We start from the raw sequence: 14,690 nt of genomic DNA, 5'->3' as shown, positions 1-14,690 counted from the left end.
CCAATAGCCCCCTGCAGCTGTCCGGTGCCCTCGCCGTCTCCCTCCGATCCTCCTGGCCCCGCCGGCAGCCACTTCCTGTTTCGGTGACAGGAGCTGATAGGCTGGGGACGCGAGTGATTCTTGGCGTTCCCAGACACATTAGCACCCTCTATGCTTCTATATGGTATATGATATATGCTATAGCAGCATAGATGGCGCTATTGTGGCCAGGAACGCGAAGAATCACTCGCGTCCCCAGCCTATCAGCTCCTGTCCTGTCACCGAAACAGGAAGTGGCTGCCGGAGGGGCCAGGAGGATCGGAGGGAGACGGCGAGGGCACCGGACAGCTGCAGGGGGCTATTGGAAGCCCTAGGTGAGTAAAACTCTTTTTTTTTTACTTAAGTGTCCCTTTAAGTTAATAGTCACAATTTTTACAAACTGACATATGCACACTCCCATAAACTTATAGAAATGGAACTGTGCATATGTCAGTTTGTCAGATTTGTGCAATACACTCTATTTATGTTCTCCCAGGTCTTTGCATGTAAAATTCGTTGGGCAGTGCCCTCTTCTCCTCTTGTGTATTAAGTTGTACTTGTTTATGCAGGTTTGTCGTCTGCACCCACTATTTAGTATACAGAACTGCATAATATGCTGGCACTCTATAAATAAAAGATAATAATTACCTCTGCTGATTCCCTGCAGAAATTAAATGGGAACTATAATCAAATTTGCCCTTCTTCTCCAATAGATGAGCCACACCATAAAAACATCCAGGGGAAGAAAAACTTTTTAAGGCCCGGTTCACATTAGCGGTGGCCGTCCGGAATCGCCGTGCCGGAGCCGGACCGCTTTCAGAACGGACGGAACGGACGCACGGCATGGCAATGAAAGCCTATGCATCCGTTCACATGCGTCCGTTCTGCCGGACCGGAGCCGGACCGGATCCGGGCCGGATCCGGACTCCGGCGTCCGTTCCAACATGCGCTATTTTTTGGTCCGGCTCCTCCGGCAGCCGTATCCGGAGCGGAGCCGGACTGCACCATCCGGCCAATACAAAGCAATGAGAGCCGGAGAGCGCACAACACACTGGCTACAAAAACCGGACGTTCTACCCCACTTCCTATGCATTTTGGATGGGGACCACATGGGCCCAGCGAAGAGTGGGGCAGCAGCGATTTCATGCTGGAGCTCTTTTTGCCAGCAACATGTCTGATATGTCTGAAGGAGGCGAACAACAGAGAGAATTCCCAGGTTTACGAGTAAAAAATGCCTGGATCCATGGTCCCAACTGCAGTCTCTGTATCCACGGATGGTCTCCACACGTCCACCTGTCTCCAACAATGACCCCAGACCCTTCTGCTGACCTCCCAGACCCCAGGTAATTAAAAGGATGTTATCTCCTTAAGAAACCGGATCCGGACCGCAACCGTGTTCACACCGCACGGAAACCGGATGCAAACGGACCGGATCCGGACCGGATCCGGATAGGAACCGTACGGATCAGGTCCGGTCCGGATACGGTGCGGTCCGGACATCCGGTGCGGTTTTTACTAAACCGCAAGTGTGAACGGGGCCTAATAAAAAATGATGAGACGGTTAAGACTTTTTCATTTTGGACAGAAAACTTAGCAGGGCTCTAAAGCTTCTGTCGATGAACTCTGGATATAACACCCATGCAATGGCAGCTCCCAGCACTGGCGCTGGAGGGACTTGTAATCTTTTACACACATTACATTATTTTGGGACAAAAACAAATAAGATAACTATTTCTATATATATATATATATATACACAGTAAAATCGTGTGTGTGTTTGTATGTATGTGCCGCGATCACGCGAAAACGCCTTGACCGATTTGAGCGAAACTTGGTATACAGATCCCTTACTACCTGGGATGATATGTTCTGGGGGTCTTGGGTCCCCCCTGCACACATGGGCGAACAGCAAATCAGATTTCACCCATTAAAGTCAATGGAAAAAATGTAAAGGGCTGCCATTCTCACAGTAATCTAGTCCCCACACTTGGTACAGTTGGTCACTTGGTGACCAAGGTTATAAATTCAGGAAAAGTGGGTGGAGCATAAAATGGCCAATCAAATTTCAGCCATTCATTTTCGATGGGAAAATGTAAACTGCAGCCATTCTTAGACTATTAATGGCAGGGTTCTCAAACTTTGCACAGTTGGTTACTGGGTAACTGGGATTAATATTCAGGAAAGTAGGTGGAGCCTACAACAGCAAATCAAAAAGCACCTGTTGATTTTTTAAGAGGAATATTTAAACTGCTGCTATTCTTACACTGTTAATGGCAGAGACTTCAAACTTGCTACATTCATTGGGTGACTGGAGCTGAAATTCACTAAAGGGGCCGAGCCACAAGCAGCCAATGAGATTTCTGTGCTGGATAAAATGCTTCCTTCACACATTTTTTATGCCAGGAACCCGAAGGCTCAGAAACTTGGTCATTGAGTGACTGTGTGTCCAGGTTATAAAAAGTGGGCAGGGCCAAAAACAAATTTCACTGAGAAAACATAAACTGCAGCCATTCTTTTGCTGTTATTGGCAGGGTTCTCAAACTTTGCACAGTTGGTCACTGGGTGACTGGGATTAATATTCAAGACAGTGGGTGGAGCTTACAACAGCTAATCAAAATTCACCTATTAATTTTCAAGGGGAAATTTTACATTGCTGCAATTCTTACACTGTTAATGGCAGAAGCCTCAAACCTGGTACAGTTGGTAATTGGGGGGCTGGGTTCAAATTCCGGAAACAGCGAATCAGATTTGTTTAATTTCTATGGGAATATACAAAGTATTAATACCAAGGACCCCAAAGCTCATAACTTGGTAATTGAGTGACTGTATGTCAAGGTCAGAAAAGTGGGTGGAGCCAATAACTAATTTTTTTACATCGGAAATATAAACTGCAGCCATTCTAACACTGTTAATGGTAGGCTTCTCAAACTTCATACAGTTTGTCACTGAGTGAGCAGGATTAATATTCAGGAAAGTGGGTGGAGCTTACAACAGCCAATCAAAATTCACCTATTGATTTTCAAGGGGAATATTTGCCATTCTTACACTGTTAATGGCAGAGGCCTCAAATCTGGTACAGTCAGTCATTGGGTGACTGGGGTTTAAATTCTGAAAAGGGGGCAGGGCCACAAACAGTCAGATTTGTTTAATTGCAATGGTAAAATATAACTTATTGATGTCAAGGACCCCAAAGCTCATAAACTTGGTCATTGAGTGACTGTATGTCAAGGTTAGAAAAAGTGGGTGGAGCCAACAACTACATTTTTTACATGGGAAAATATAAACTGCAGCCATTCTTACACTGCTAATGGCAGGGTTCTCAAACGTGACACAGTTGGCCACTGGATGACTGGGATTAATATTCAGTAAAGTGGGTGGAACCTACAACAGCTTATCACAGCTTATAAAATTTCACCTGTTGATTTTCAAGGGGAATGTTTACATTGCTGCTATTCTTACACTCTTCATGGAAGAGGCCTCAAACCTGGTACAGTCGGTCATTTGGTGACTGGGATTCACATTCCGAAAAGGGGTGGAACCACAAACAGCCAATCAAATTTGTTTAATTTCAGTGGGAAAATGTAAATTGTTGATGCTAAGGATCACAAAGTTCACAAACTTGGGTATACAGTGACTGTGTGTGTCAAGGTTTAAAAAAAGTGGGCGGAGCTAATTTTTTTACATGGGAAAATATATACTGCAGCCATTAAGTAAGTGGCAGGGTTCTCAAACTTGACACAGTTGGTCACTGGAAGACTAGAATTAGAATTCAGGTAAGTGGGTGGAGCTTACAACAGTCAATCAAAATTCACCTATTGATTTTTTAGGGGAATATTTAAATGGCTTCCATTCTTACACTGTTAATTGTAGAGTTCTCAAATCTGGTACATGGTTGTAGGGTGACTGGGGTTCAAATTCGGAAAAGGGGGCAGGGCCACAAACAGCCAGATTTGTTTAATTCCTATGGGAAAATGCAAATTATTGATGCCAAGGAACCCAAAGCTCATAAACTTGGTCATTGAGTGACTGTATGTCAATGTTAGAGACAGTGGGCAGAGCCAAAAATGGCTTTTTACATGGGAAAATATAAAGTGCAGCAATTCTTACACTGTTAAAGGGAACCAGAGGCCCCAGAAAAAAGATTTTATACATACCTGGGACTTCCTCCAGCCCTATACGCACGGATCGCTCCCACGCCACCGTCCTCCACTTCCTGCATCCGGCGGTACCGAGTCCTGTAGTTTCGGCCAGTCGGCGCCAGCACGCGGCCAATTGTTCGCATCACATGGGCTCCTGGCATACCCTTACGCGTGCGGCTGCATAGTGCGCAGCCGCACGCATAAGGGTATGGAGGGAGCCCCTGCTCATGCGGACAATTGGACGCGTCCGCCGGAAGTGACGGGACCCGGTACATACGGATCCAGGAAGCGGAGGATGGCGGCGTGGGAGCGATGCAGGCTTATGGGCCTGAAAGAAGCCCCAGGTATGTATAAAATCTTTTTTCTTTTTATTAGTATGGCGTCTCTGGTTCCCTTTAATGGCAGGGTTCTCAAACTTGGCACAGTTGGCCACTGGTTGACTGGGATTACTATTCAGAAAACTGGGTGGAGCCTACAGCAGCAATTCAAAACTCACCTATTGATTTTCAAGGGGAATATTTAAACTGCTCCCATTCTTCCACTGTTAATGGCAGAGGCCTCAAACCTTCTGCAAACGGTCATTAAGTGACTGGGATTCAAATAAAATAAAGGGGGCAGAGCCACAAAGGTCCAATCACATCCCTTTGCTGGATAAACTGCTTCTATTGACACCATTTTGATGCCAGGAACCTGAAAGCTTACAAACTTCATTGAGGACTATGTGTCAAGGTCACAAAAAGTGGGCAGGGCAAAATACAAATGTCACTGGGAAAATTTAAACTACGGCCATTCTTACACTGTTAATGCCAGGATTCTCCAACTTGACACAGTTGGCCACTTGGTGACTGAGATTAATATTCAGGAAAGTGGGTGGAGCCTACAAAAGCCAATCAAAAGTCACCTATTGATTTTCAAAGGGAATATTTAAATTGCTGCCATTCTTGCACTGATAATGGCACAAGACTCAAACCTGGTACATTTGGGAATTGGGTGAATGGGATTCAAATTCAGAGGAGGTGGAGCCACAAACAGCCAATAAGAATTGTTTCATTTCAATGGGAAAATAAAATTATTGATGCCAAGGACCCCAAAGCTCACAAACTTAGTCATTGAGTGTGTTTGTGTGTTAGGGTTAGAAAAAGTTATCAGGGCCAATAGCAGCCAAATACATACCCGGGCAACGCCGGGTCATCAGCTAGTAGGCAATAAAGAGTAGGGAAACGTTTTTATTGTATACCAGTTGTTCTAAAACTTTCAGGGTGGGGGCACCCTTGGTGATTTTGACATTTTTTCGAGGCGTCCCTTGGCAAAAACATCTACCAAATTGCTGATCTAACAGCTGCATAGGTACATGTGCTGACAGGAGCACCAAAACCCTATAGAGATGGCCCACATCTGTTCTCACTAGTGATTTTCAGCTGAAAATGGACAGACATGGTGGGAGCTCCTGCCTGGATGATTGCAGAGCTTTGCACATCATGCTTAGGTTACATTATTGTGGTATATTTCTATCCCAGTTCTTTGACCAATAGGCTGGTTTTCCTTAATTTAATTTTCCCCAAGATATCCTATTTCAAAATTCCTAAACAGCGGAAGCTTCCAGAGATCTGCCTTACTGTCTGGTACACGGATACCATGAGAACAGTAGGATGGTCACAGGGGATTGTACATTGGATCTACTGTAATTGTCAATGCTGTGGCTGCAGTCTTCTGAAGTCTATTGTTGTTTATTTGTTTATTGTACTGTATTTATAAAGCACCAACTTCCTATGCAGCGGTGGACAATTAATAGGGTTACACACAATGACACACCCAAATACAGGGACACATAATCGTGCATCCCCTGAGAAGGTTTAGGTACGAGGCTAGGTTCATGAGTCAAAGGAGTGGTGATCAAAACAAGTTGTCCAGGTAGATTAGTCATTCAATAGGATAGGCGCAGGTGCATGATCGAGTAGGAAACACAAGGGCAGAGGACCTTGGCCAAAGGCTTACAATCTAAAGGTGGTGGTGGTGGTGGGGGCATAGGGGCACATTAGGTCGGGGATGATGCGTAGTTGCTCAGCAGTAGGGGTTAGAACACTAAAGTGGAAGAGAGGGTAGCCCAGGTGTGGTTTTTTTAGGGTTTGCTTGAAGGTGTTGAAAGAGGTTGCGAGCCTAATGAGGGGAGTGGCAAGAAGTTAAGAGAGTAGGAGAGTAGGGGCGAGTAGGAGAGAAGTCCTGAAGTCACACATGGGAATGATTGATGTGCGGAATAGTCAGGCACAGGTCATTGGAGGATCGAAGTGTGTGGCCAGGTGTGCACCTGTGGATAAGTGTACCTGTAGATATGTAGGCAAGGTAAGTTTTGTCGAGCGATGGTATGTACTTGAACTGAATGCCTAGCACTGCCAGTTAAATATTTATTAACATTTTCATAGCAAACATATAGCAGGCAAACTATACTACTACTTTAACTTTTTAAATTTAGTGATTAAGATGTGGAATGCATTGCCACAGGAAGTCGTTATGGCAAACTCTATACCTGCATTTAAAGGTGGCTTAGATGCTTTCCTTGCGTTGAAAGACATCCATGGCTACAATTACTAGGTTATGCCTAATGATGTTGATCCAGGGATTTTATTTGATTGCCATCTGGAGTCAGGAAGGAATTTTTCCCTTTTGGGGCTAATTGGACCATGCCTTGTGGGTTTTTTTTTCGCCTTCCTCTGGATCAACAGGGGTATGTGGGGGACGGGCTGGAGTTGTACTTTGTACTGGTTGAACTCGATGGACGTATGTCTTTTTTCAACCAAAATAACTATGTAACTATGTAACTATGTGACTAAGTAACAAATGACCTCAGCATTCTCTTTTATTTGTAGGAGAAGGCATCATCTTATGAACTAACTGTGCGGATAATACAAGCTCAAAATATCCATGGGACAGACCTTGGTAAGCATTACTTCATGCAGCTGGTCGGCGGGGGCTGCTTGCATGCAGGGCTTGGGTGTAGTGAATGTGCACATAGCTTTGTCACCTCGTTAGATTTTAAACAAAAATAATTGGGGGAAAGGGCAAAGATTGAACATTATTGGTAGGTGTGTATGTGGTGTGTGTGGGTTTGCGGGGGGGTGGAGAGGGGAGTCGAGAGTTGTTTGCTTATGGTCAAAAGTTGACATAGTAACATCATGCAACACATTTTCTATAGTGCAGGTATTGTTACCCCAAACATTCCAATTTCCATATCCCTATATTTGTCTGTAACTTTCTAGTGGACTCTGCAGTGCATCCTGGCTTTCCAGCACTCCTCAAACTGTGTGTCAACTTTTGAGTGCCCCTCCCATCGTGTGTCCCACCTTTTCCAGTACCCCTACCATTGTGTGTGCAAGCTCCCTCCCATAGTGTGCCCCACCCTTACATTGCCGCTCGCTCCCATTGTGTGTCCCACCTTCCCAGTGCCCCTCCCATAGTGTTTCCCAGCTTTCCAGTCCCTTTCCTATAGTGTGTCCCATTTTTACAGTGTCTATACATCCCATAGTGTGTCCCAGCTTTCCAGTGTCCCTCCCATAGTGTATCCCACCTTTCCAGTGCCCCTCCCATAGTGTGTCCCACCTTTCCAATGCCCCTCCCATAGTGTGTCCCACCTTTCCAGTGCCCCTCCCATAGTGAGTCACAGCTTCGCAGTGCTCCTCCCATAGTGTGTCCTTGCTTTCCAGTGCCCCTCCCATAGCATGTGCCAGCTATCCAGGGCACCCGTTTTGTGTCTCAGCATCCCAGTTCCCTCAGAAAGTAGCCAGTCTCCCACAGAGAACCCCCTCCTCTGGTTTCCCATCAGCTTAGTGGTGCTCCTAACTGCTGATAGAAATTGAAAAAAGCACTGTGATTTTTGGCAGAGATCTGGATTTTAATGTGAAATTAGGAATCATTGTGTGACTACTGAAAGAGATTTGGAACTACAAACTACAGGTCCTTCTCAAAAAATTAGCATATTGTGATAAAGTTCATTATTTTCTGTAATGTACTGATAAACATTAGACTTTCATATATTTTAGATTCATTTCACACAACTAAAGTAGTTCAAACCTTTTATTGTTTTAATATTGATGATTTTGGCATACAGCTCATGAAAACTCCAAATTCCTATCTCAAAAAATTAGCATATCATGAAAAGGTTCTCTAAATGAGCTATTAACCTAATCATCTGAATCAACTAACGCTAAACACCTGCAAAAGATTCCTGAGGCTTTTAAAGACTCCCAGCCTGGTTCATTACTCAAAACCGCAATCATGGGTAAGACTGACGACCTGACTGCTGTCCAGAAGGCCATCATTGACACCCTCAAGCATGAGGGTAAGACACAGAAAGAAATTTCTGAACGAATAGGCTGTTCCCAGAGTGCTGCATCAAGGCACCTCAGTGGGAAGTCTGTGGGAAGGAAAAAGTGTGGCAGAAAACGCTGCACAATGAGAAGAGGTGACCAGACCCTGAGGAAGAGTGTGGAGAAGGACCGATTCCAGACTTTGGGGGACCTGCGGAAGCAGTGGACTGAGTTTGGAGTAGAAACATCCAGAGCCACCGTCTACAGGCGTGTGCAGGAAATGGGCTACAGGTGCCGCATTCCCCAGGTCAAGCCACTTTTGAACCAGAAAAAGCGCCTGACCTGGGCTACAGAGAAGCAGCACTGGACTGTTGCTCAGTGGTCCAAAGTACTTTTTTCGGATGAAAGCAACTTTTGCAAGTCATTCGGAAATCAAGGTGCCAGAGTCTGGAGGAAGACTGGGGAGAAGGAAATGCCAAAATGCCTGAAGTCCAGTGTCAAGTAGCCACAGTCAGTGATGGTCTGGGGTGCCATGTCAGCTGCTGGTGTTGGTCCACTGTGTTTTATCAAGGGCAGGGTCAATACAGCTAGCTAACAGGAGATTTTGGAGCACTTCATGCTTCCATCTGCTGAAAAGCTTTATTAGAGATGAAGATTTAATTTTTCAGCACTACCCGGCACCTGCTCACAGTGCCAAACCCACTGGTAAATAGTTTACTGACCATGGTATTACTGTGCTCAATTGGCCTACCAACTCTCCTGACCTGAACCCCATAGAGAATCTGTGGGATATTGTGAAGAGAAAGTTGAGAGACGCAAGACCCAACACTCTGGATGAGCTTAAGGCCGCTATGGAAGCATCCTGGGCCTCCATAACACCTTAGCAGTGCCACAGGCTGATTGCCTCCATGCCACGCCGCATTGAAGCAGTCATTTCTACAAAAGGATTCCCGACCACGTATTGAGTGCATAACTGAACATAATTATTTGAAGGTTGACTTTTTTTGTTTTATTGGTTGGATGAAATATGCTAATTTTTTGAGATAGGAATTTTGGGTTTTCATGAGCTGAATGCCAAAATCATCAATATTAAAACAAAAAAAAAGCTTGAGCTACTTCAGTTGTGTGTAATGAATCTATAATATATGAAAGTCTAATGTTTATCAGTACATTACAGAAAATAATGAACTTTATCACAATATGCTATTTTTTTGCGAAGGACCTGTATATTAACATTGTCACAAATTGAGCTTGCTTCATGAAAGGTTGTTAATTTTAACTCACTCTGTGTTCGCGACCTTTCATGAATAGAGCTCATTGTAATTTTGGATAGAGATTGGGAGCAGGGGTGTAACTAGACTTAATAGGGCCCCCATGCAAAAATGAGAGTATGGGGCCTCATAGCCCCCGAACCTCATGAAGGTCATGTGATTGGGAACTGGTAAATGGCAGCAGAGAGTGGTTTGCTTTAAAGCAGCCTCTGGAAGCAGGAAAAAAATTGCAGACGCTACTTGCTACTCTGCATGGCTGGAGGAGGCAGGGACGGTTTTTGTGAGTGAATGGGGAGGTTTTTGGGGGTACAGGGTGGAGGAGGGCCCCCAAAACCTCAGATCCCCCATGAGATGGCAGGGGTCACAGGGGTGATTGTTATACCCATGATTGGGAGCAGTATCTGCTTGGTAGTCAGTATCGGCACTCTCACTAGTTATAACCTTAGTAGTCAGTGCCCCCCCTCTGATGGTCTCCTTCCATTCCATTACATTGTCAGCCACTCTGTGTATCTCCTGTCATCCCAGTGGTTACATGACAGCGCACTGATCTACCTGATACTCCGATGTGAGTGAGCAGAGGTACCCAGAGAGCAAGAGGAGGCAGCAAGACGATATAGGTGACCAAAAGTGGAACAAAGTAGTAGCAGCAATATGTATTACCATGGGATATGGAGTTCAATGGACACATTTAGGTGCTGTTGTCTGGAATGTTTGGGCGAGTGTGTTGGAGTGTATGTGTGGGTTAATGATGGTGGGGGTAATAATGGGGGAGGGGGGATTTGTTAAGCTGGGAAAACCAGCATCTTACCCCAATATGACCATGATGTATGTATTTTGTTTTCTTTGCAGTAACCAAGCCAGATTGCTATGTGTGTTTATGGCTGCCAACGGCTTTGACAGATAAGAAGAGAACTAAGACTATTTGGAATAACGCAAACCCTGTCTGGGAGGAGACTTTTCACTTCACAATACACAGTCTGGTCCAGGTATGAACTCTGGGGAAAATTGTGTGAAAAGCTATTCTCTTCAGAGGTGTTACTAGGGGAGAGCAGCCCTTGTGATGTGGGGGCAGAGGTGTTACTAGGGGAGAGCAGCCCCTGCGATTGCTGGGGGCAGAGGTGTTACTAAGGGAGAGAAGCCCCTGTGATTGCAGGGGGGAGTCAGAGGTGTTGCTAGGGGGAGAGCAGCCCCTGTGATTGCAGGGGGGGGGGGGCAGAGGTGTTACTAGGGGAGAGCAGCCCTTGTGATTATGGGGGGCAGAGGTGTTACTAGGGGAGAGCAGCCCCTGTGATTGTGGGGGGGGGAGGGGGACAGAGGTGTTACTAGGGGAGAGCAGCCCCTGTGATTGTGGGGGGCAGAGGTGTTACTAGGGGAGAGCAGCCCCTGTGATTGCGGGGGGGGGGGGGGCAGAGGTGTTACTAGGGGAGAGCAGCCCCTGTGATTGCGGGGGGCAGACGTGTTACTAGGGGAGAGCAGCCCCTGTGATTGCGGGGGGCAGAGGTGTTACTAGGGGAGAGCAGCCCCTGTGATTGCGGGGGGGGGGGGGGAGGCAGAGGTGTTACTAGGGGACAGCAGCCCCTGTGATTGCTGTGGGGCAGAGGTGTTACTAGGGGAGAGAAGCCCCCGTGATTGCAGGGGGGGGGGCAGAGGTGTTACTAGGGGAGAGCAGCCCCTGTGATTGCTGTGGGCAGAGGTGTTACTAGGGGAGAGAAGCTCCCGTGATTGAGGGGGGGGGGGGGCAGAGGTGTTACTAGGGGAGAGCAGCCCCTGTGATTGCAGGGGGGGGGCAGAGGTGTTACTAGGGGAGAGCATCCCCTGTGACTGCAGAGGGGGCAGAGGTGTTACTAGGGGACAGCAGCCCCTGTGATTGCAGGGGGGGGGGCAGAGGTGTTACTGGGGGAGAGAAGCCCCCATGATTGCGGGGGGGAGGGGCAGAGGTGTTACTAGAGGAGAGCAGCCCCTGTGATTTCAGGGGGAGGGCAGAGGTGTTACTAGGGGAGAGCAGCCCCTGTGATTGCAGGGGGGGGGGCAGAGGTGTTACTAGGGGAGAGCAGCCCCTGTGATTGCAGGGCGGGCAGAGGTGTTACTAGGGGAGAGCGGCCCCTGTGATTGCTGTGGGCAGAGGTGTTACTAGGGGAGAGCAGCCCCTGTGATTGCAGGGGGGGGGGGGGGGGGCAGATGTGTTACTAGGGGAGAGCAGCCCCTGTGATTGCAGGGGGGGGCAGAGGTGTTACTAGGGGACAGCAGCCCCTGTGATTGTGGGGGGGGGGCAGAGGTGTTACTAGGGTATAGCAGCCCCTGTGATTGCAGGAGGGACAGAGGTGTGGGAGGGCCCTAATTACTAACCTTCCCTTTCTCTGATACTCCAGAGCAGGAGTTTTGTGGCTGCACATGATATGGGTGGGACAATCCTGATGGGCACATTTGCTTTATGACCCCTGTATGATGGGCCCCCAGGCTGTGAGGGTCACCAAGAAGAGGCAAGAAAAGGGTTTTGAACATTAATGGGCCCCATAAAAGTTTTGCTAGGGGCCCCCATGATTTGTAATTACACCCCTGATACTCATTATGTCATCACAGCTGGTATTATTCAGTAAGCCAAAATAGATTCGGTAAGGAGTCCTTGGGCGAGACTCCCTAACACAGCTCTCAAGAGCTTTGAATTGGACACAGAGCCGGATCATCCGCAAGCCAAATCTAGGCAGTTGCCTAGGGCCTGGAAAGAGACTAGGAGCCTAGCTAGACCCAATCAAATTGTACTATAAAAGCTAGATGATCAACGGCGGGCTAAAACTGTTGCCTAGGGCCCCATTTCTATTAATCTTTTTCTGTTCTGACACTAAAAAAAGCACTATAGAAATGTCTGTATTATCCGCTGACAAAAGTTCGCGTTCTTCCTCCAGATCACAGCAAACCATAGAGAGGATTGCTGAAAGATTGAGTGTTTGTGCTATTGTAGTTATACACAGAACCACAGCAGGGATGCTAATTTTTGCCTTCTGGATCACTTAGGTTCCTTAGAAAATCAGTGATAGTGTTTAACCTCCTTAGCGGTATGGACGAGCTCAGCTCGCCCATTACCGTCAGAGGGCGCCGCTCAGGCCCCGCTGGGCGCACTTTGCTTTCTGCGTGTTGGTCCCGATCGCCGCCGCCGATGCGTCGCTATCCGCCGTGTAACCGCCGCCCCCCCCCCCGCCAAGACCCCGGCACAGCCTGGCCAATCAGTGCCAGGCAGGGCTGCGGGGTGGATCGGAACGTCGGATGACGTCTCGACGTCGATGACGTCATCACGATCGTCGCCCATGACGACAGGGAAGCCCTAAAGGGAATCCCGTTCAGAACGGGATTTCCTTATGGGCTGAGTGCGCCGGCGGCGATCGGAGGGGTGGGAGGGATAGCGCAGGAAGGGGGGCATCATGTAGCTTATGCATGGGCTCGGGCCGCGCATGTGCTGAAGTGCACACAGAATGGCTGGAGAGGATGGCAGGGGGCCCATGCACCTCATGGGGCTGAAGGAAGCCCTAGGTAAGTATAAATACACAGATATTTAAGGTCTCGGACACACCTTAAGTGATCCTTATACAGTTTGTGGAATTTTGAATAAAGGCATTCTGCAAATGTTTTTCGTAGCTTAAGAGGCCTGCACTACTTTTTATTTATTGTTATTTGTAAGTTGTAAATTGCGCTGTTGTTAGTGTGTTTATGCTTTTTAGCTCAGATTTACGTCTCCAGCATCAGTCCTGTTGCAGCATCAGAAGAATATTACCAAAATAGGCTTTAATAGGAACGAAAGCAGAACTAGCTGAAGATGAGAATTCAGCAGCTTTTGGTTCCTGCAGGACAGCTGGACTTGAGGCCGGTTCCTTCTTCTAAAACTGGAAAAGGACCGTGTGAATCTATGAAATGATTGCTTATATTTAGATTTCGTACATTAGTGTGAGCTGTGGTCACCATGCGATTGTATTGTGATCAATGTGTTAATGATATGTGTGCAATTAATGATATGTGTGCAACCCTATAAAACCTTCATGGACTTTCCAGTTCCCTTCTTTACTGTTGTCATTGTTGTCCCTCTGGTATTGTGGGTGATAGCAGTTGTTCATCTGCTGATGATGTGCTTAAAGTATACCTTAGTCCTAATTAAAATCTAAAAATGACGTCCTGTGTGTGTGGGGAGTTGCATATAGGCTTACCGCACCTCCCGTGGCCCGGCATCTGCCTTCGTTTGCCTGCTATGCCTTTTCCGGGTACCTTTTCTAAGCTACACACAACTGGACCTTGGAGTCCTGCTTTCAACTTTTTTTAAAATCCTTAACTTTCAGCTAGATCTTCTGCACAACAGGTGTAGAATGCAGACATCTGCAGAACAAGTGTGGAATGCAGGTGATAAGGACTCTTTTCAAATAAGTAACAGGCTCAGCAGTTAACGAAACCTAAAGGGATTAGCTAGGCAGCTGACTTAAATTTTTTTTATAACAATATAATATACCAGTTTCTAGACATACCGTTTCAGGCCCAGTTTAAACTGGAGAAAACCTCCCGCTCATACTAAATCACAGAACAAAGACAAAAATGTCTCGCAATGCCATATCTCTGGATATGAAGTAGTTGAAGACTGAATAACTATCTTCTTGCCACGGTGACTCCCTTTGTACCAAATGATACTGCTATAGGGATCAATTCACTAAGACCTGGTTCACAAGATAGGTTTGTATGCCATATCTTGGCAACCTGAACCAGCAGAGCTCGGAGGCTGCAAATTTGCACAGATTGGGGTAGGATGGTAGGGGGTGTAGGAGGCCTACAATTTAAAGAATTTAAGGTGAACTGTAATTGAGAATACACTGCGCATGCGCGTGATTACATCCAGCGCAGTGATGTAGGCAGCAGGAGAAAAACGCTTGCGCTGTCATAGCAGCAAATCGTGACAGGCAGCAAAAGCTATCATTGCACCAGCGTGC

At 46.8% G+C, this 14,690-nt stretch overlaps 1 protein-coding gene across 1 annotated transcript in view; it reads left to right on the top strand.

Moving 5' to 3' along the window:
- The window catches only part of LOC137533128 (cytosolic phospholipase A2 delta-like), an 87,427-nt gene that overhangs the window by 20,674 nt on the left and 52,063 nt on the right, over window positions 1-14,690 (top strand). The window contains exons 2-3 of the mRNA XM_068254327.1: window positions 7,022-7,091; window positions 10,579-10,715. Of these exons, the coding sequence (XP_068110428.1) occupies window positions 7,022-7,091; window positions 10,579-10,715 (207 nt within the window). The remainder of the gene's footprint in view (window positions 1-7,021; window positions 7,092-10,578; window positions 10,716-14,690) is intronic.

Source organism: Hyperolius riggenbachi, chromosome 9 (genome assembly GCF_040937935.1).
Source record: "Hyperolius riggenbachi isolate aHypRig1 chromosome 9, aHypRig1.pri, whole genome shotgun sequence".
Classification (NCBI taxonomy): domain Eukaryota; kingdom Metazoa; phylum Chordata; class Amphibia; order Anura; family Hyperoliidae; genus Hyperolius; species Hyperolius riggenbachi.
This window is presented reverse-complemented; position numbering and strand designations above follow the sequence as displayed.